This window comes from Schistocerca gregaria, chromosome 3, assembly GCF_023897955.1.
Source record: "Schistocerca gregaria isolate iqSchGreg1 chromosome 3, iqSchGreg1.2, whole genome shotgun sequence".
Classification (NCBI taxonomy): Eukaryota; Metazoa; Arthropoda; class Insecta; order Orthoptera; family Acrididae; genus Schistocerca; species Schistocerca gregaria.
The window spans coordinates 771,921,176-771,941,247 of record NC_064922.1 but is presented as its reverse complement, the minus strand read 5'-3'; the positions used below and the strand labels follow the sequence as shown (position 1 = coordinate 771,941,247).

Sequence of the window (20,072 nt, the reverse complement as noted above, 5' to 3'; positions counted from 1 at the left end):
AGATGCAGATAATTTGGTTTCATGTTCCATGGAACCTCTTCATGATAAATCGCTGTGATGTTGAACGAGTCGTTTTACATTCATATCGCTGCATGCTGACCATCTTTTTTAAAATATACAAATGTGAATTACTAATTTATATCAGCCACATTTCACACATTACAATGATATAAATTCTTCTACGGAACACAACAGGTTGTCAAGAATAACATACTATTTGAGGTATAACTCAGTTTCCGATAAACGAAATTGTTAATGAGATATCATAAAACGCTTACTCTCTTTAAGTTATCTCGAGAGGCAGGATGGAAAAACTTTTTACACATGTAATTATTAAATCCTTTCCCCATCTTTTATGTGTGTTTGGCACTAACACTAGTCACAACAAACAAACAAAATACACAAAGTAAACACTATTCCACAACCACTCTCCTTGTCCTACTCCATCTCCAAAACACTGCGTCTGAAAGGCCTGTGACAGGTGACAGCGATTGCACAGTTCGATATAATACATTCGAGTTACCAAACTATCGCTATTCATCACGACTATTGCACTGTGATTCGGTATAGTTTTGAGAGATATTTTTGATCTGATGTGAGAAAAGATTATTTCCGGCTCAGCTTTTTCGAGTAATTAGATGACGCTTTCGAGCCTCTTAAACTAGCCTCTAGCTCATGCGGAACTCCATGGAATGTGATAATAGGTATTCCAAACTAAAATAAATATTTGTATTGTTTTGAATAATTTTGTAATATTTCCTAACCTCGTGCTGCAGTTTACATTAAAAATCTTCATTCTCAAATTGTCATTATTGGAAGCTTGTATGAAACGGTTCCATATCGGCTCTATCATTGCTTTTATCGAGTACTTCGAAAATCTCCATTGGGTCTGCGTAAGAACTCTGGACCCGCCATCTAACTTCAAACTTTGGGATGACTAGCACTTCTTGAGGAGAGTTTGTCGAAGGAAGGCTGTTTTATACGCGGATACGTCATGCGGCGTGGAGTCACCTGGTTGAGAGTAGTATCTCCGCGAAATTTACTTTCGTTGTTGCGTGGCAATCGTGGTTAGAATAGTGCACGTTGAATACGAGGATTAGTAGTGTGCTTTACACGTTGAGAAACAGTGACGTCCGTGTCCTGAGGTCAGACGCTGTTTGTACTGTATGCCATAGGGAGCATGAGTTACTAAGATAAGTTCGTATAAAATTTTTCTTAAGTACTGGTAATCTTTTTGGTGCAGCTGTCGTTTTTTGCGAAAGAATGGTAGTGAGATTTATTGTTGGTTTACAGCTTTACAGTTTTTGCACGCAGTATTTTAGTGACATATATTTGCTTATCTTAATAGCGCTTTTAGTTTGTGAGAGTTTTGAGTCTTGGTTGCACGAGTTGTAGATGCAAGCTGCATTGGAGGGAAGGGGAGACTGACGGTTTCTGCCGTAAATAAAAAAGTAGCGTAATTTTTCCGTAAGACACCAGCAGTAGGAACTTCTGCTTGTCACTTACGTTCCTGATGGCACTTCTCCATGATGGAGTTTCTGGAAACGGTGTGAATGAAAAAATACAGAGAACTTAGTTCCCTGTGTGATCCGAGTATAACAGTACTGGTGATATTGCGCAACAGATATGCTCTTTATTTTCCCCCCAAAATGAGGACACCCGCAACGCCACTGACCAACACGATTTTAGGATGATTCTAGTCCTGATCTCCGTGAGAGGGCAGAATAGCGTATTACCGACGTCATATATTACTTAGCGGTGCTAGATTTTTTTTTCTCTGTAGCGTAGCCCAGGTAATCGATACTAGGTCGTCACGTTTTTTTGGTTTTAAATAAGAAAGTATGACTGCGGTAGAACAGTGACTATGGTGAAATCCGGAATAATGCCCTCATGATTGCCGGTTTAAACGCTTTAGCTTAATTTTATATTTTCAGATAGCTGTATCGCACAGAAATAAACTGTTAAATGCAACTGGGAGGAAAGACAAACTATCACAGCCAAGATACATAGACCTCACAGATATATATAAATGCCCCCGTGAACGAGCAAACTTGTTTTTCAAATGCGCTCTTGCCTAGCCAAAGCATCTGTCAGACAAGCCCTTACATGTACAAAAAAAAGTTTGCCATTTAAACCTCACTTTGAAGCACACTGTTAGTGTTCGTGAGTAATTTGACAGTGGTGAGAATGGCCACCAACGCAAACAAAGTTGTCATGGCACTGACTTTGGCACTGTGTTGAAAGAAGAAAACAAGCTTTTGGTCTAGGGAATAGCTTAAAATGAGAGATTCGCCCATGAAAATCGGCCAAACGAAATATTACTCTCATCAACCGACGATTACATCAACTTTTTTCGAGCGGACAATGGACCTTTTGCAAACATGTTAAGGCACATGTAGCCATGGAGGTGTGGAACAAACCCATTACACGTACCAAAAATGATCGTCAATTGAATCTGAGTTTTGAAGCAGACACTTTTCATGTATGCTAATTTTGGCACTGGTAGGAATGGCTACAAATGCATATAAAGAGTTTCTTAACATCGACTCTGCAACTGCCTGTAAAGAAGAGGAAGAAAAAAGATGCTACTCCAGGGAAAGGTTTAAGAGAAAGAAGTATACACATGAACTTGTTAATGGAAATTTTACACTTAAAACCTCGTGATTGCACCACTTTCTGCAGATGCATAGTAAAGCGTTTAATAACTTGTTTAGAGCTACATCTCCCTCGCACTGAAAATTTACCCTCATCTACTTGGTCCTCCAATGACAGTTCAGTAAAATATAGACCAACTTCGCCTGTGGAAGAACCGGAAAACTTCAGTTTCTTTAATTTCATTGCATACATGCTATGCACGAAATATTTTGTTCAGAACCTCATCCTCCGTAATATATGACTGGAAAAGATGAGACCTCTAACATTTTGGTATTGGTCAGTGCTTTTTGTTTTTATCTTTGATAGTAATTTCCACAACTGAGGCTCACGATACAGTGAGATAAATTATAATAAAACAATTTTCACGAAACATCGACAGAAACAACGTCCACCCTATTGACAAACTTTTCTTCAATCAAAATTTCGGGACTCGCGTTTCCGAAAACCGCATGATTGGCTATCGACTGATGTTGGTATTCGATACTGGCCTCTCAGAAGGTTGCATACGCGTTCCAAAGATTCACAGAACCACGTTATTCTTGGAATGATTTATCATAATTATTTCTGTAATAAAATGTCACGTAATGATTTATCGACGGCCAGTGCCTTCATATAAGAGTGCTCTCGTAGGAGAGAATTATTATCGTTAACAATTCACAAATTAAGAATAAAAAACTTATTTTACAATCTGTAGTATGCCTTCTCATTATGACGGATCACTGAAAATTTATCACAAACGCATCACCATTATCTTTAAATGTCACTTCATAAGCCATCAACGATACAAGCCTTCAAGACAGAATATAATGATCATTACCAGACGTCGCATGGTTAAGTGCTAGTGTAACGAATAACGTCGTGGTTGCTGAAAACGAAAGTTGTTGGTTCGCATCCCATTACATGCAATTTTTTCAGTGTTATTAACACGTTCTACTAGTTTCTGCTGAAAGTAATAAATGTATTCTACAATACTGATTGTTATATACATTGTCTTGTCCGAACACAAAGGATGAAATAAATATATAGAGAGTTCCAAGTGTGTGGTTAGGCAAGAATCTAAGAGGATATCTTAAATTCCTACGACTGAAACGAACAATAATGAAATTCATATTCTTCCTTCTCACAAACATATGGGTCTTTATTGCCACATATGCACCGCCTTTTGAGTGTGAGGTTAGGCTGGAATCTAAGAGCACATTATAAATTGCTGCGAGTGAAATGAGGAGCATTAACATTCATATTCTTCTGAACCATAAATGTTTCGCTGTTTATGTACGAATGTGTGGCGTTTTCCTAGGGCATGGTTAGGCACTGATGCAACTAAAACAAGCAGCAATAAAATTCATTTTCTGCCTTTTTACTAATATTTATCTCTTTATTTCTGAATATTTGGCGTTTTCCGAATGTGTTGAGGCTGGAGCCTAAGAATACAGTTTTAAATGCTGTGGCTTACACGAGTTGCAATAAAACTTGTATTTTTTTCTCAGAACTGTTTGTCTCTTTATTTCCATATATTCATATTCTTCTTTGTCACAAAGTCGATAGCTGATCATGCAGTCGTTGAAATGACATTATGTTTGTGGGAATTGTAAAACGAGCATTATTCCAAAAGTTTCTTGCAAACATGATCTGTGCTTGACACACACCAAACAGCACCATACCCTGTCAGATGTTTGGCAAACATAGTACAGTGTGATAAAATGTTTGATTATTTATGGAGGCCTTAAGCTAAAAAGAACTATACGTCGATTGGAGGTAATATATTTAGATACATTCGTTTTTAGTGACATAATCGATCGTTTTTAAGAAACTAACAAATAATGTAATGCAACAAGCGAAGTACTGGTGTGTAAATTATACACCATTTGAGAGGAATTCGAAAATTAAAAGAACATCATTCATAAAACAACGCGAAAGCGTAGAAGTGTATTCAGATGCTACATTAAACGTCGAAAATGCGGACATGTCGGGATAACTGCGGACATATGGTAGTCCCACGCAGCATTCAAACTCTGACTGCATCAAAAGAGGTATGCGTGCAAAAAAGATACCATACCACGCACTCTAGCTGGAGGAATAATTGTGGCATTCGATTAAATGATTTAGGAAAATCATTGCCAGTTTCTAGTAGAACAATATGTCCTGAATGTGCCAGACCACGAGATCAAAATAATAATTTTAACAATGGTTACCTTCCTCCATGATCTCCATTCTGCTGATTCGAGCATGTTAAAGGAAAACCTGCATTATGACAACCATAAGATTATCGACTTTCAAAGTTGTAATCCTGAAATGATGTCTTCTGTAGATAGCAGATAAAGTTCCTGTATAAATAGAGCTATAGCTTTATTACACCTTTCTTAAAACTGACACGAGAGAAACGAGGTATATATAAAGAAAAATTCCACATAACAACTGGAACTGAAAGCCTTGGCATCTCAGACAAAGTCACACGACGGACTGAATGCCACCAACAGGTACTCAGAGTCTTGGCATCCCAAACCAAGTCACATGACAAATTGAATTCCACCTGTTACCTTTGTTACACCAACAACATGTAACTGTCAGAAGACTGTAAAACAGTAATATTGACAAGACAAATATTGTGACTTCAGGTCATAAACTACTCAACAATGACATAAATTTTATGTAAAAAGCAAATACTCGATTCCATACCAACCACCTACCACTGTAACCAGTGACTTCTAAACTTTACTGTTCCAACCATTTCAAGGAAATGAACATATAAGAGCAGCGAATTCTGAACATTTTTTCCACTAATGGAAATACCAAATTTATTTCAAAACATGGGCACCACCCAAATAAAAGTGTCCCCTAATAACACCATAAAAATTAACGCAAAAAATGATCAATACGAAACAAACTAACTTTTGAATCCAATACACAAACATGGTGTCACGTTCAGAACACTCTTACTGCAAAAAGCTAATGGGTGATACCAAAGACTTCAATTCACTCATTTCCTTCACAATATAATTTAGACATCTGTATTGTTTTCACTGTGAAGACTGGCTGTGGCAACTTCCCATACTACTCTAATGCGTACAAGACTCTTCATCTCTAGATAACAGCTGAGATTTACATTCATTTGAACCTGCCTGTTTCCTGTAGTCAAGCCTTTGTCTTCCTCTACAGTTTTTATATCCCGAACATTCCTCTACTGCTAAACTGACTCCTTGTTGTCTTTGGATGTCACCCATCAACCTATCCCCCCATTTTTTAAGTAAAATTGTGACTATTTCTTTTTTCCTCTATTTGATTCAAGGCTGCTTCTTTAGTAATCCGATTTACTCACTTATTCTTCAACATTTTTCTATAACACCATATTTCAGATGCCCCTATTCTCTTCTCATGTAAACTACTTAAACTTCCGATTTCACTCATTTCACTTAAATTTCTATTTGATTTTAACATATTTCTCTTTCCCAGAAACGCCTTTCGTGCTATTGCTAGTCTGCATTTTATGTCCCCTCTATTTCAACCATAGTCAGTTATTTTGCTAGTCCTTTTGCTACACCTTTAAAATTTCATTTACTAATCGAATTGCCACCACGTTTTCTGATTTGATTCGACTACATTCAATTACCCTTGGTTTAATTTCGTTGATGGCCATCTTACATCCTCTTTTGACCCACTATCTATTCTATGTATGCACTCTTTCAAGTCTTTTGCCAGCTCCAAAAGAAGTGCTGTCTTATTGGCATAATTCATAGTTTTTATTTCTTCACCCAAAACTCTAATAAGCTTTCCAAATTTTCTTTTGTTGCCTTCTCTCTTTGTTTCATGTACACACTGAATAACATTGAAGAAAGGATACTAGCCTGTCCCACTCCTTTCTCAGCTTCCCTTTCAGTGCTTCACCTCTTATAACACCAGTGTCATTTATGTTCGAGTTATAAATAACTTTTCGCTACCTGCATTTTAGTCCTCCTGCTCGAATGGGTGGCACTATGCTTGATTCCCATGCCAGTGGGACCATGTTCGATTCCTGGCCAGGTTGGAGATTTTCCCCACTCGTGGATTGGGTGTTGTCCTCATCATCATTTCATCCTTATCACTGGCTGCAAATCGCCCAATGTGGCGTTGAATGAAATAAGACTTGCACATGGGGGCCGAACTTCTCCAACTGGGGCCTCCTGGCCAACAATGCCATATGCTCATTTAATTTACCTGCTTTTTATCCCTACTACTGTCTGAGTTTCAAGGAGTGTGTTCCAGTCAACTTCATCAGAAGCTTTCTCTGAACCTACAAAGACTATAAGCATTGGTTTCCCTTTCATCAACCTATCTCCTAAATACTACAGTCAGCATTGAAGAAAAAGCTGATGCCATGCTGAGATTCAGTGGAGGATGTCAAGGAAACATAATTCATCCACAAAAGAGTTGGCTTACAAAACACTTGTTTGACTGATTCTTGACTCTTAATCATGCATTTGGAACCGTTTCCAGGTTGGATTTGTAGAAGAGAGAGAGTTTCATCATAGAATTATTTTGTCAGCTGAAAGCGCATTAATGAGATGCAAAAAACCTACAATCACAGATAATACAAGAGAAGTGTTCTGAAGGACATTTGGCCAACAGTTCACTTCTTGCCACATACATCCTGCAAAAAGAGAAATTATAATTCATACTAAGATTTGTCTACAGTCTTTCTACCCAGTTGCCATACACTAATGGAACAGGGAATGGGAGATATGATAGTGGTACCAGAAATACCCTTTGACATACCTCATACACCTTGAGATGGCTTGCAGAGTATAGAAGCAGAGTCCTCTGGCATACAAACTGACCTTTCTCACTTTCTATTTCTACCAGTAATTCCACTGTTCTGTGTATAATTTGTCAATATTTTGAAAACATGGCTTTTTAAGGATGCAGGGTACTTTTCTGGCTCAATGTTATGTAAAAATGAACACCTATTTTTTTCAGGCACTGTTTATAATATATAAGTTTTACATATGATTTGTTGATACCAGGTAATGCAGCACTATTTCTAAACAAATTAGAAGTATTTTGAATATTTTTAATCTGCTTAGGGTTATCAAAAAATTACAAAGAAACTGATGCAATTTTTCCAGAATGTTCATCAAATTGAGGTACCATTTATTCCAGTGTTATACATTTGAAGGAGACCAAATTTTTACCAGATATGCATGACATGATGGCTGAGGTATTACATCTGTTTAATTCCACCTATTACGTACAAGGATAAGAAAATATCACATCTTACATTTTAATTTTTATAATTTTTTCTTAGTAAAATGTTATTTTTCTATAATTTAGTTGATTCTGCAATAAAGCTGAGGACTACTACATAAGTATGGACTATTGCAAGTTACAGAAAAAAGCCAGAACAATGCTTTATAAATTTAAGGAAATATTTGTACCTGAATTCTGAAAAATGCAACTTGTGGGAAATTGTGAATGAAGATATGAGCCCATTTAAACTGTGCCTCAGAACATTCCTGAAGCATAGTCTTCATCCTGCAGCATTTATTCATCTTCAGGCTTCCTCTTGGCATTCCTTTGAGCACTTCTTGCTTCTTTGCTAACTTGAGGAGCGAATCCTTCAGCTTCATGCATTCATTGTCTGTCACACGGAAGCAATTGATCTTCCATGTTAGAGCCACATTTTATGCCTAAATTTCTCAGGACTTCCAACCTTCCTATCACTCCATTATTGAAACATATCACTGCATCTAGTACACCAACTTGAACTATATTTAGCAGTACAAAAACATTCTTGCGTAATCTTTCCCATACACAACAGTTGAAACTTTCATTTGTATTCTGAGTGCCATGAAGACATTTACTAGGCAAAACAGGGTCACTCAGGTCTCTAAAAATTGGTTTTATTTCATTTATAACAGGCTCAGGAAGAGAATGCTTATGATGGTATATCTGACAACTTTCTTTTGCTTTTTGGTAACCACACTAAGAGTCTGTTCCTTTAGGGCAAAGTCCGTGAACAGGGTGCTCATCTGTGGACAACTTATAAAGGTAGGTGGCCCATACAGCTTTTCTCATTGCTGTAACATCATTCAGAGGTGCAGTTTGTCTAATGGACAGTCTATTATAACTGTGAATAAGGTCTATTTCAGTTTATGTCAATCTGCCTCAGCCAGACAGAGACTTTCCATTAAATAGGAACTTCCCTTTCATTTCTCTTCATAGCTTCCTCAATCTAGAACACATCCTCTTTTGCACATGTCCTCAGCAATCCAGTTTTGTTACCAAGGTATCACCATAAACATTGAACTCACTAATTTTATTCAAAGCTGTAAAGTCCCCACCACCTAGGTAGTTCATACATCTAACGTTATAAAAGGGCACCGACCTCTGAAATAGTTTTAGAGTTCCATCACACTCCATACCTCCACTGTAACCACCATAATTCTGAGAAAACCGATGTTCAATAAGTCCTTCAGTCTTACCATGGCAGGTGTGGCAGTACTGAGATAAGCACTCAACATCAACAACTTTTCCATTCTCCAGAGAAGTAGAACTTACAACACCATTGAAGGAACGATGTCCTCAGCATCGCCATGCCCCATCAAGTGCAACAGCAATATCTTGGTTCCGCTATTATACACAGTTTCTTTTACTGCACGTTCCATAGATGCTTTACACACAACCATCAATTCACCTAAAAGTATTTTTATGTACTTGCTGAGCCTACTGAGAGGAGGAGGAAGAGCCATCAAATCACAAAACGTTTGAGCAGCCTTTTTTCCTGTTCCTATTGCATGCATTGCATACACTAACTTCAAATTCACATAATATGAATTATGCACAAAGTTCAAAGTCATTTTCGAGGTAGATTTATTGCAGGATCTACACAGAACAACTAATTTTGACGCTAAACCTTTCCAGCTACATTGTTGTTCTGTTATATCCAGACAGCTTACACCATCACATTGTTTACATTTCGCCACTTCCTTTGTCAAATAAGATGCCCACATCAGCAACAACAAGTCCACTACAAACAACGTTATTGTTAACACAAAAGCTTGAATCGCCAGGAGGGGTGCCATGTGGAAGTTTCTTCGATGAGAAACTGATACATAGGTTACTTTCAACAGTGTGGTAACCACTGAATTTCCTTTCATTGAATTTCTTGATGCATATCATAATTCGTATTCATTGCACACTAAAGGATATGTACTTCCACAAATATATGTAGCACTTGGGCAACAAATATTCAGTGACACGTGAACAAACTGCTTCAGCGAAACAAAAGTAAAAACAAGTAAAAATAATCATTTACAAACACTAGAAACCTGCACTGTTACCAACATATACAGTGTATCATACGTATAATCGCTGGAAACTGAAAGTTCACAGCTCTTTTCGAAATAATACTGGTTTCTGTAACAGAAATAAAGGGAGCATGGCAGCATAAATGACTGTAACTTTAAAATTTGATATATATAGGGCTTTTTTTCATTTGAAACCCTATAATGTACATATCAATGTAATCAGCCTATAGAATTTAATAACGTCATAAAAAATTTCGATTCTTCCACCATTTATAAGTACTCTGTGTCCTTAAACTGAGGGTTCTATAAATTCACACTTGTCTGCACTTGCTACCTTTGGAACTTGAATTATAACAATTTTCTCACTTTATCAGGTAATTTTACCTGTCTCACACACCTTGATCCACCTCTGTAGAGGAGTGGTTGGTGTAGATGGCTGCCATACATAGGACCTAGCTTTAATTACTGGTATTGTGAGGGAATTTTTCTTGGTGGGAGGACTGGAACAGTATTCACTCTGCTTTATAATGTCAATTGAGGAGCTCTTTGAGCAGATAGTAGCAGTACCAAGGTCTGTTAACCTGACAACAGTCAGGAGAGTGATGTACTGACCACATGTTCCCTCATTACCATAACCGAGTGATGTCAGGACAATCCTATGATCTCATAAGAAAACAAACTCCCCAGTTGCGCTGGCTTAATATTATGACTCATATGTAAACAAACCACTAACGTGGACACATGTTTTGTTTATTCGAGCTGTAATTAATGGGCAGTAATTGTCATAATTACCATAATTTATGGCCAAGTTGGCCCCCTAGTGGTGCCATGTTTACATAGGTGTTCATTGCATTTCACTTAAAGTCATAACCATCTTTCTTTTTTTAATGACGGTAGTTTATAAATCAGAAAACAAGACACCTCCACTGTGCTGCTTTGGTAGTTTCCCTGCCACCACCAACGCCACCCACTGCTCCTTAGCGTCACTGAGTTTGTCATTCATAATAAGGCTCTCACAGGAGCAGTAATAGCAGTAGTCATAAATTCAAGAGACACTGCACATTTCCAGCATAGTATAGTAGAATGTGTTATTGCATAGTTCAGCACCAAAGTCATTTTCTTCAACATATGAAGCCATTTACAGTTCCTTGACAAATTTTTATCTATTTTTTAAAACAATATGTCTGTTTCATAGCTGTTTGACAAATTTCCTCCACTTTTTAAGAAGGTACAAGTAAATATGTGTTTTCTTTCTCTTTTCCCTCAATTTTAAGAACATACTTGCAAATATACAGATCATGACTAATTTTACCTATTTAAAAACACACACACACATAAATAAGGGGTTTCGCTGCAATTTTATCGACTTTTAGGAAACATCTAAAAATACATGTCTTTAAATATTTAATAACACCACCCACAAAGGACACTATTTGCGGTTATCAGATAATTCGAAAGAATTTTCTCTTTTCCCTCAGTATTCCGCAAAAGACCTACTTTTTCAAGAAGATGTATTTAAATATGGAATTTTAAATGTGTACCAACTAACACCATACTTCATACCCTCCAAGCACACCAATATGTGAAGGACTTATTTCAATAGTGGCACAAGTCCATTTTTGTTCATTTTGAGATACAGAGTCCTAAAGTTAAATGAACGCTGAAAAATGTGCAGTTGAGATACCAGAAGTATTGAAGCACCTGGCTTCTTGCTAGAGATGAACCTATCTTTCTGTTTGTTTGGATCACTGATGTCAGAAGCATTATAAGCAGAAAAGTGGAGGTAATGGACTTGTACCACTATTGCAACGAGCCCTTTATATGACACTATCTATAGTTCTTACAAATTTTGTAGATTTTCTCCACAGATAGTAACTTTTTTCAGTAAGACAAATCACAATAACACATACACAGCAAGCCTATGCTTTGCTTAAAACGAACTTATCCCCACACACTTTTGTGTGACATAGCTTCCTGCTCCTATGATACTATATGATTATGCTGGAGTTGTAAAAAATAATGATTAGAACACTTCTACACAGGAATTATGTGTTCTACTCATGAAGCCTGCAATAGACTGGTTGAGTCATGTTTCTACAGCCCCCTAATGCATCTAACCATGACTCATGCTCAGCTATTAGTATATTGCACTGTATTCAAACAAATATAGCATGATGCAGTGACCCCCTTGAAAAAAGGTAAAAAACAGCAATTTTTCCTCTGCGGGTCTGGGGGTAAGAATAGACCTGAGGTATTACTGCGTATCGTAAGAGGTGACTAAAAGGAGTCTCACACATTTCGGCCATTCTGTGATGGTCCCCTGTAGGGTTTGACCACCATTCTTAAAATTTTTTCTGAAGAGTGAGCCAATTGGGAAAGGGCGCCTTACATGGTGCATCATGTCCATCGTGCCTTGAGACCTGTAGCCCGCTTTCTTGTCGTCGCATGGCAGTCCCACTCATTCTCCATCTCTTGGCCAAGGACAAATTCCTGGGTGTGTTTTCCACAATGGACTATGCAGTGTTGCTTACTGTGCCAACTATGACCATGGAATTGTTTGCACCTGATATCCAGCACGGTAACCAGTCCGTTGTCATGGGGTTGCCATGTACCCTGTTGGTTGTAGCCCCCTGACAACATAGGGATTGCTCTGCTGATAACTGTGCTGTTAACTCCCCACATATGCTGAGGAGTAGATGCCTGTCATCCTGGGACACCGAGGCTTCTGGCTATGGCCATTCTGCCAGGTGGCCTTTGCTGCAGGTGGGTGGCGCCCATGGGTAGGACCCTGGTTGGAGTGGGTGGCATCAAAGAGGATGGCACGTGTTGAAGCATACTACGTGATCACTTGCTCCCTGGTTGGAGTGGGTGGCATCAAAGAGGATGGCACGTGTTGAAGCATACTACGTGATCACTTGCTCGTGATCAAACACCAACAGTCTGTAAGCGTCGTAAGTCTCGTATGTACGAGAACTGATGGGAACTCCTTTGTTTCAATAAAGCCACAGTTTTTTGTAGAGCATTTAGAGGACATGTTTGGGGAGGTGGAGGGCTTGTCCAAAATGTGCTCGGGGTCAGTTTTGATAAAAACAGCTTCCTTTGCCCAGTCATGAGCAATACTTGCTTGTTACAAGTTGGGGGATGTTTCTGTTACCATCACACCTCATAAGAGCTTAAATATGGTTCAGGATATTATATTCCACAGGGACCTTCTTTTACAGTCTGACAATGAGCTGCACGCCAATTTAGAGTGAAGAGGTGTTAATTTCATGTGGCGTGTCCATCAGAGTCTGAGGGATAAACAGGTTGCCACTGGTGCCTTCATCTTGGCCTTCGAAGGTGACATCTTAGCTGAGAGGGTCAAGGTGATGGTCTACCGCTGTGATATCAAGCCATATCCACATATCCCTCCCCAATGTGGTGCTTTAAGTGCTGTAAGTTCGGTCATAACTCATCCTGCCATACTTCAAGCGCCACATTTCGAGATTGTGGACGTCAGTCACGTCCCAATACTCCATTTGTCTCGCCTCCCATCTGTGTCAACTGCGGAGAGCATCAGGCACCTAGCTCGCCAGACTGCACAATTTAACAGAAAGAGAGGAAAATCTTCGTATATAAGATGCTGGACCGACTGACCTATACTGAGGCTAAGAGAAAATATAAACGCCTATATCATGTGGCTATGATCTCCTTATACACCGCTTTTACAACAACAGTTGTAGCCCCATCAGTTCCGTGAACTCCAGGCAGCTCTCAGAGCCAGAAGGCTTCACCAAACCCTTTGATGGTGGGGGGCAATTCCCAACCCCCCTTGTTGCTCCTGCACCACCTACCTCTGGAGCAATGCCCAAAACCATCGGGGACACCAGTCCCCACTTCCCAGTCAGAGAAGCATAAGTCTCCTTTGGTTCCTCTCGCCAGGAAGGGATCCCTTGTCTAACTCCCTTCCCAGGTTTCTGTTAGTGGGAAAGATGACGCCCGCCAGTGGATGAAGTGCCCAAAAGCAGCTGGACATAGGCTTTCACGATCCTCCTCAGTCCTGGAGACTGAATCAGTGAAACCCTCCCAGCGAGGGAAGCCCAAGGAGAAGCGAGAAAAGTCCAAAAAGAAGATCCCCAACACCACGGATATTGCGGTGGGACCCACACCTCTGCTACCTACAAGCTCTGTGTCAGGGGATGAGGTGGAGATCTTGGCGTCCGCTGAGGATTTAGATCTCTCCAGACACTCAGACACAATGGATATAATCAAAATATCCACAGGTGTACTGCCGGTCTATAGTGTCCAACGGGCACAATATTTCGGCGATCAAACATGTCGCCATCATCAGGTGAACTGACGGACTGAACTCCTGTGAACGTGCCGGCACGGAGATCCGCACGCTATGGCTGCTCAGGGGGAACTGGGTTCGGTCGCGGCGGCGGCAGATTTAAATACCCTCCACCCGCGGCGCGCTCCCTCCGCCGTCCGCGCCCCGCGCCACGGTAGTGCGATGGAGCAGATTGCGACGGCGTCTGAGATGACGTCGGTGTGATGGCTCTGTCCGCCGTGGTCGTCACAACTATGCGTTTGCTCGATTTACTCTTGATTAACCCAATCGCTGGTTCCCAAGCCTTGCTAAGATTATAGCCACAGTCACAGTTTATGAGGTCATCATTGGTGCGAATTTCGATGGCCTCTCTAACAACGCTGTCCCAGTATCTCGACGTCTGTACCAGAATCCTCGTGCGGTCATACTCCATAGCGTGATTTTCCGACAAACAATGTTCAGCGACCGCCGACTTGCTCGGATACATCAGTCGAGTGTGCCTCTGGTGTTCACGGCATCGATCCTCGACGGTACGCATCGTCTGACCAATATACGACTTGCCACATTGACACGGAATCTGGTACACGCCGGCCTTCCTCAAACCGAGGTCATCCTTGGCGCTCCCCACCAGTGCACGAGTTTTATTCGGAGGACAAAACACAGTTCCAACCCGGTGTTTCTTCAGAATGCGGGCGATTTTCCCCGAGAGTGCGCCTGTGTATGGAATAAATGCAGTGCCTACCTCCTCCCTCGTGACTTCATCCATCTCAACAGGTTGTGCTGCAGTGGTTGGGCGGAGAGCACGTTGGATCTGCCACTCTGAGTACCTGTTTTTTCGAAACACAGTTCTCAGATGTTCTAATTTCTGGGGTAGACTCTCTGTGTCAGAGATAGTGCGCGCCCTATGTACTAGAGTTTTAAGTACCCCTTTCCTCTGTGTGAAGGCTGGTGGCAGCTGTCTGCGTGCAAATACAGATTTGTGTGTGTTGTCTTTCGATACACCCCATGACCTAGGGTGCCGTCAGCCCTTCTGCTGACCAAGACGTCAAGGAAAGGTAATTTACCCTCCGTTTCAGTCTCCATAGAGAATTTGATGTTGGGGTGTATGGAGTTTAGATGTGTAAGGAAGTCAAGGAGTTTATCCATACCATGTGGCCAGATGACGAACGTGTCGTCCACGTAACGGAAAAAGCAAGTAGGTTTCCATTCGGATGACGACAGGGCTTCCTCCTCGAAGTTCTCCATGTACAAATTCGCTACCACCGGTGAGAGTGGGCTACCCATGGCGACTCCCTCCGTTTGTTCATAGTATTCTCCATTAAAAAGAAAATACGTGGAAGTCAAGACATGCCTAAAAAGTGCAGTGGTATTCTCGTCAAACCTCTGACCAATCAACTCTAGCGACTCTCGCATGGGTACCCTTGTAAACAAGGAAACGACGTCAAAACTCACCATGATATCTGACTCATCCAACCTGAAGCTATCAAGGCGTTTAACAAAATCCACGGAATTACGGATGTGATGAGGGCATTTACCAACATAAGGACTTGATATTCCCATCAGGTATTTGGCCAACAAATATGTAGGTGCCCTGATGTTGCTGACAAGGGGGCGTAATGGTACCCCCTCTTTGTGAACCTTCGGGAGTCCATATAGTCTAGGCGGTACCGGACCTTGGGGTAACAATTTCTTAGCGTCACCCTCCGGTAAATCTGCGTCCTTGAGAAGAACCCTCGTCTTGTTCTCCACCATCTTTGTAGGGTCAACGCTTATCTTCCGGTAGGAATCGTCATTTAGCAGGCTCTGCATCTTATCAGTGTAGTCCTTATGGAAGACAACAACTGTAGCATTGCCTTTGTCAGCCGGTAAGACAACAATTTCAGAGCGTTCCCTCAGATCACGAATGGCCGCCCTCTCTTTACTGCTGATATTTGACTTCATCGGCTTGGATTTCGTCAACACACGACCAGTTTCACGACGTATTTCCTCGGCTGATTCTGGCGGAAGTCGAGCTGCAACCTGTTCAACAGCACTAACAATTTCTGCGACCGGAGTGAACTTTGGGGTGGGAGCGAAGTTGAGACCTTTCTGCAAAACCGAGACCGCATCATCACTCAACACCATGCCACTCAAACTGATGACAGTCTTGCACGGAACCTGCAGAGATGGTTTGTCAAGCAGACGTGAGAACTTCGCTGTTTGACGTCCCGTAGCCTTCTTACGGGCGGAATCAGCTGACACCCAGGTGACACCATCAATCCAATCCTAGGAAAAAGAAGTGAACTTAGTAGCCAGTTGCAAATGTAATTTGAGTAATTCCTGTGAGATAAACTCAAGGCTCCGGCGGGTGAATTGCACTCTCTCACGTACCAATGCGAGGCTGGCTCGTCTCTTGATTCTCCTAGCTGCAGCAGACTCGATATGATGTATAACCTTAGCAAAATTTGGAACAACATTCTCGGAACGACATCTCTTTAGAAAGGCAAGAGTACTTAGCAAACGACATCTACGGTGGCGCAACTTTTCAAATTTCTACATGCTGCGATACATCTCCTCCCCGTAAAGGTGTATGATGTGATTCTTGAGTTTCTCCCGGCGTATTTGATATTCAAAATATCCACGGGTGTACTGCCGGTCTATAGTGTCAACGGGCACAATATTTCGGCGAACAAACATGTCGCCATCATTAGGTGAACTGACGGACTGAGCTCCTGTGAACGTGTCGGCACGGAGTCCGCACGCTATGGCTGCTCAGAGGGAATTGGGTTCGGTCGCGGCGGCGGCCGATTTAAATACCCTCCACCCGCGGCGCGCTCCCTCCGCCGTCCGCGCCCCGCGCCACGGTAGCGCGGTGCCACAGATTGCGACGGCGTCTGAGATGACGTCGGTGTGATGGCTCTGTCTGCCGTGGTCGTCACAACTATGCGTTTGCTCGATTTACTCTTGATTAACTCAATCGCTGGTTCCCAAGCCTTGCTAAGATTATAGCCACAGTCACGGTTTATGAGGTCGTCATTGGTGCGAATTTCGATGGCCTCTCTAACAACGCTGTCCCAGTATCTCGACGTGTATACCAGAATCCTCGTGCGGTCATACTCCATAGCGTGATTTTCCGACAAACAATGTTCAGCGACCGCCGACTTGCTCGGATACATCAGTCGAGTGTGCCTCTGGTGTTCACGGCATCGATCCTCGACGGTACGCATCGTCTGACCAATATACGACTTGCCACATTGACACGGAATCTGGTACACGCCGGCCTTCCTCAAACCGAGGTCATCTTTGGCGCCCCCCACCAGTGCACGAGTTTTATTCGGAGGACAAAACACAGTTCCAACCCGGTGTTTCTTCAGAATGCGGGCGATTTTCCCCGAGAGTGCGCCTGTGTATGGAATAAATGCAGTGCCTACCTCCTCCCTCGTGACTTCATCCACCTCAACAGGTTGTGCTGCAGTGGTTGGGCGGAGAGCACGTTGGATCTGCCACTCTGAGTACCCGTTTTTTCGAAACACAAAACTCAGATGTTCTAATTTCTGGGGTAGACTCTCTGTGTCAGAGATAGTGCACGCCCTATGTACTAGAGTTTTAAGTACCCCATTCCTCTGTGAAGGGTGGTGGCAGCTGTCTGCGTGCAAATACAGATTTGTGTGTGTTGTCTTTCGATACACCCCATGACCTAGGGTGCCGTCAGCCCTTCTGCTGACCAAGACGTCAAGGAAAGGTAATTTAACCTCCGTTTCAGTCTCTATAGTGAATTTGATGTTGGGGTGTATGGAGTTTAGATGTGTAAGGAAGTCAAGGAGTTTATCCATACCATGTGGCCAGATGACGAACGTGTCGTCCACGTAACGGAAAAAGCAAGTAGGTTTACATTCGGATGACGACAGGGCTTCCTCCTCGAAGTTATTCATGTGATCTCCGCCCAACCACTGCAGCACAACCTGTTGAGATGGATGAAGTCACGAGGGAGGAGGTAGGCACTTCATTTATTCCATACACAGCCGCACTCTCGGGGAAAATGGCCCGCATTCTGAAGAAACACCGGGTTGGAACTGTGTTTTGTCCTCCGAATAAAACTCGTGCACTGGTGGGGAGCGCCAAAGATGACCTCGGTTTGAGGAAGGCCGGCGTGTACCATATTCCGTGTCAATGTGGCAAGTCATATATTGATCACACGATGCGTACCGTCGAGGATCGATGCCGTGAACACCAGAGGCTCACTCGACTGATGTATCCGAGCAAGTCGGCGGTCGCTGAACATCGTTTGTCGGAAAATCACGCTATGGAGTATGACCGCACGAGGATTCTGGTACAGACGTCGAGATACTGGGACAGCGTTGTTAGAGAGGCCATCGAAATTCGCACCAATGACGACCTCATAAACCGTGACTGTGGCTATAATCTTAGTAAGGCTTGGGAACCAGCGATTGAGTTAATCAAGAGTAAATCGAGCAAACGCATAGTTGTGACGACCACGGCAGACAGAGCCATCACACCGACGTCATCTCAGACGCCGTCGCAATCTGTGGCACCGCGCTACCGTGGCGCGGGGCGCGGACGGCGGAGGGAGCGCGCCGCGGGTGGAGGGTATTTAAATCGGCCGCCGCCGCGACCGAACCCAATTCCCTCTGAGCAGCCATAGCGTGCGGACTCCGTGCCGACACGTTCACAGGAGCTCAGTCCGTCAGTTCACCTAATGATGGCGACATGTTTGTTCGCCGAAATATTGTGCCCGTTGACACTATAGACCGGCAGTACACCCGTGGATATTTTGAATATCAAATACGCCGGGAGAAACTCAAGAATCACATCATACACCTTTACGGGGAGGAGATGTATCGCAGCATGTAGAAATTTGAAAAGTTGCGCCACCGTAGATGTCGTTTGCTAAGTACTCTTGCCTTTCTAAAGAGATGTCGTTCCGAGAATGTTGTTCCAAATTTTGCTAAGGTTACATATGCATCACATCGATTCTGCTGCAGCTAGGAGAATCAAGAAACGAGCCAGCCTCGCATTGGTACGTGAGAGAGTGCAATTCACCCGCCGGAGCCTTGAGTTTATCACACAGGAATTACTCAAATTACATTTGCAACTGGCTTCTAAGTTCACTTCTTTTTCCTGGGATTGGATTGATGGTGTCACCTGGGTGTCAGCTGATTCCGCCCATAAGAAGGCTACGGGAAGTCAAACAGCTAAGTTCTCACGTCTGCTTGACAAACCATCTCTGCAGGTTCCGTGCAAGACTGTCATCAATTTGAGTGGCATGGTGTTGAGTGATGATGCGGTCTCGGTTTTGCAGAAAGGTCTCAACTTCGCTCCCACAACAAAGTTCACTCCGGTCGCAGAAATTGTTAGTGCTGTTGCACAGGTTGCAGCTCGACTTCCGCCAGAATCAGCCGAGGAAATACGTCGTGAAACTGATCGTGCGTTGACGAAATCCAAGCCGATGAAGTCAAATATCAGCAGTAAAGAGAGGGCGGCCATTCGTGATCTGAGGGAACGCTCTGAAATTGTTGTCTTACCGGCTGACAAAGGCAATGCTACAGTTGTTGTCTCCCATAAGGACTACACTGATAAGATGCAGAGCCTGATAAATGACGATTCCTACTGGAAGATAACCGTTGACCCTACAAAGATGGTGGAGAACAAGACGAGGGTTCTTCTCAAGGACGCAGATTTACCGGAGGGTGACGCTAAGAAATTGTTACCCCAAGGTCCGGTACCGCCTAGACTATATGGACTCCCGAAGGTTCACAAAGAGGGGGTACCATTACGCCCCCTTGTCAGCAACATCAGGGCACCTACATATTTGTTGGCTAAATACCTGA

The 20,072-nt window shown here is 42.3% G+C and overlaps 2 protein-coding genes across 2 annotated transcripts in view; one reads left to right on the top strand and one right to left on the bottom strand.

Moving 5' to 3' along the window:
- The window catches only part of LOC126354678 (corepressor interacting with RBPJ 1), a 59,469-nt gene extending 58,759 nt beyond the window's left edge, over positions 1-710 (bottom strand). The window contains exon 1 of the mRNA XM_050004480.1: positions 279-710. Within this exon, the coding sequence (XP_049860437.1) occupies positions 279-350 (72 nt within the window). The 5' untranslated portion in view covers positions 351-710. The remainder of the gene's footprint in view (positions 1-278) is intronic.
- Positions 711-939: 229 nt separating this feature from the next.
- The window catches only part of LOC126354286 (26S proteasome non-ATPase regulatory subunit 6-like), a 157,773-nt gene continuing 138,640 nt past the window's right edge, over positions 940-20,072 (top strand). Inside the window, exon 1 of the mRNA XM_050003830.1 lies at positions 940-1,197. The gene's annotated coding sequence lies outside the window, so the exon portion shown is untranslated. The remainder of the gene's footprint in view (positions 1,198-20,072) is intronic.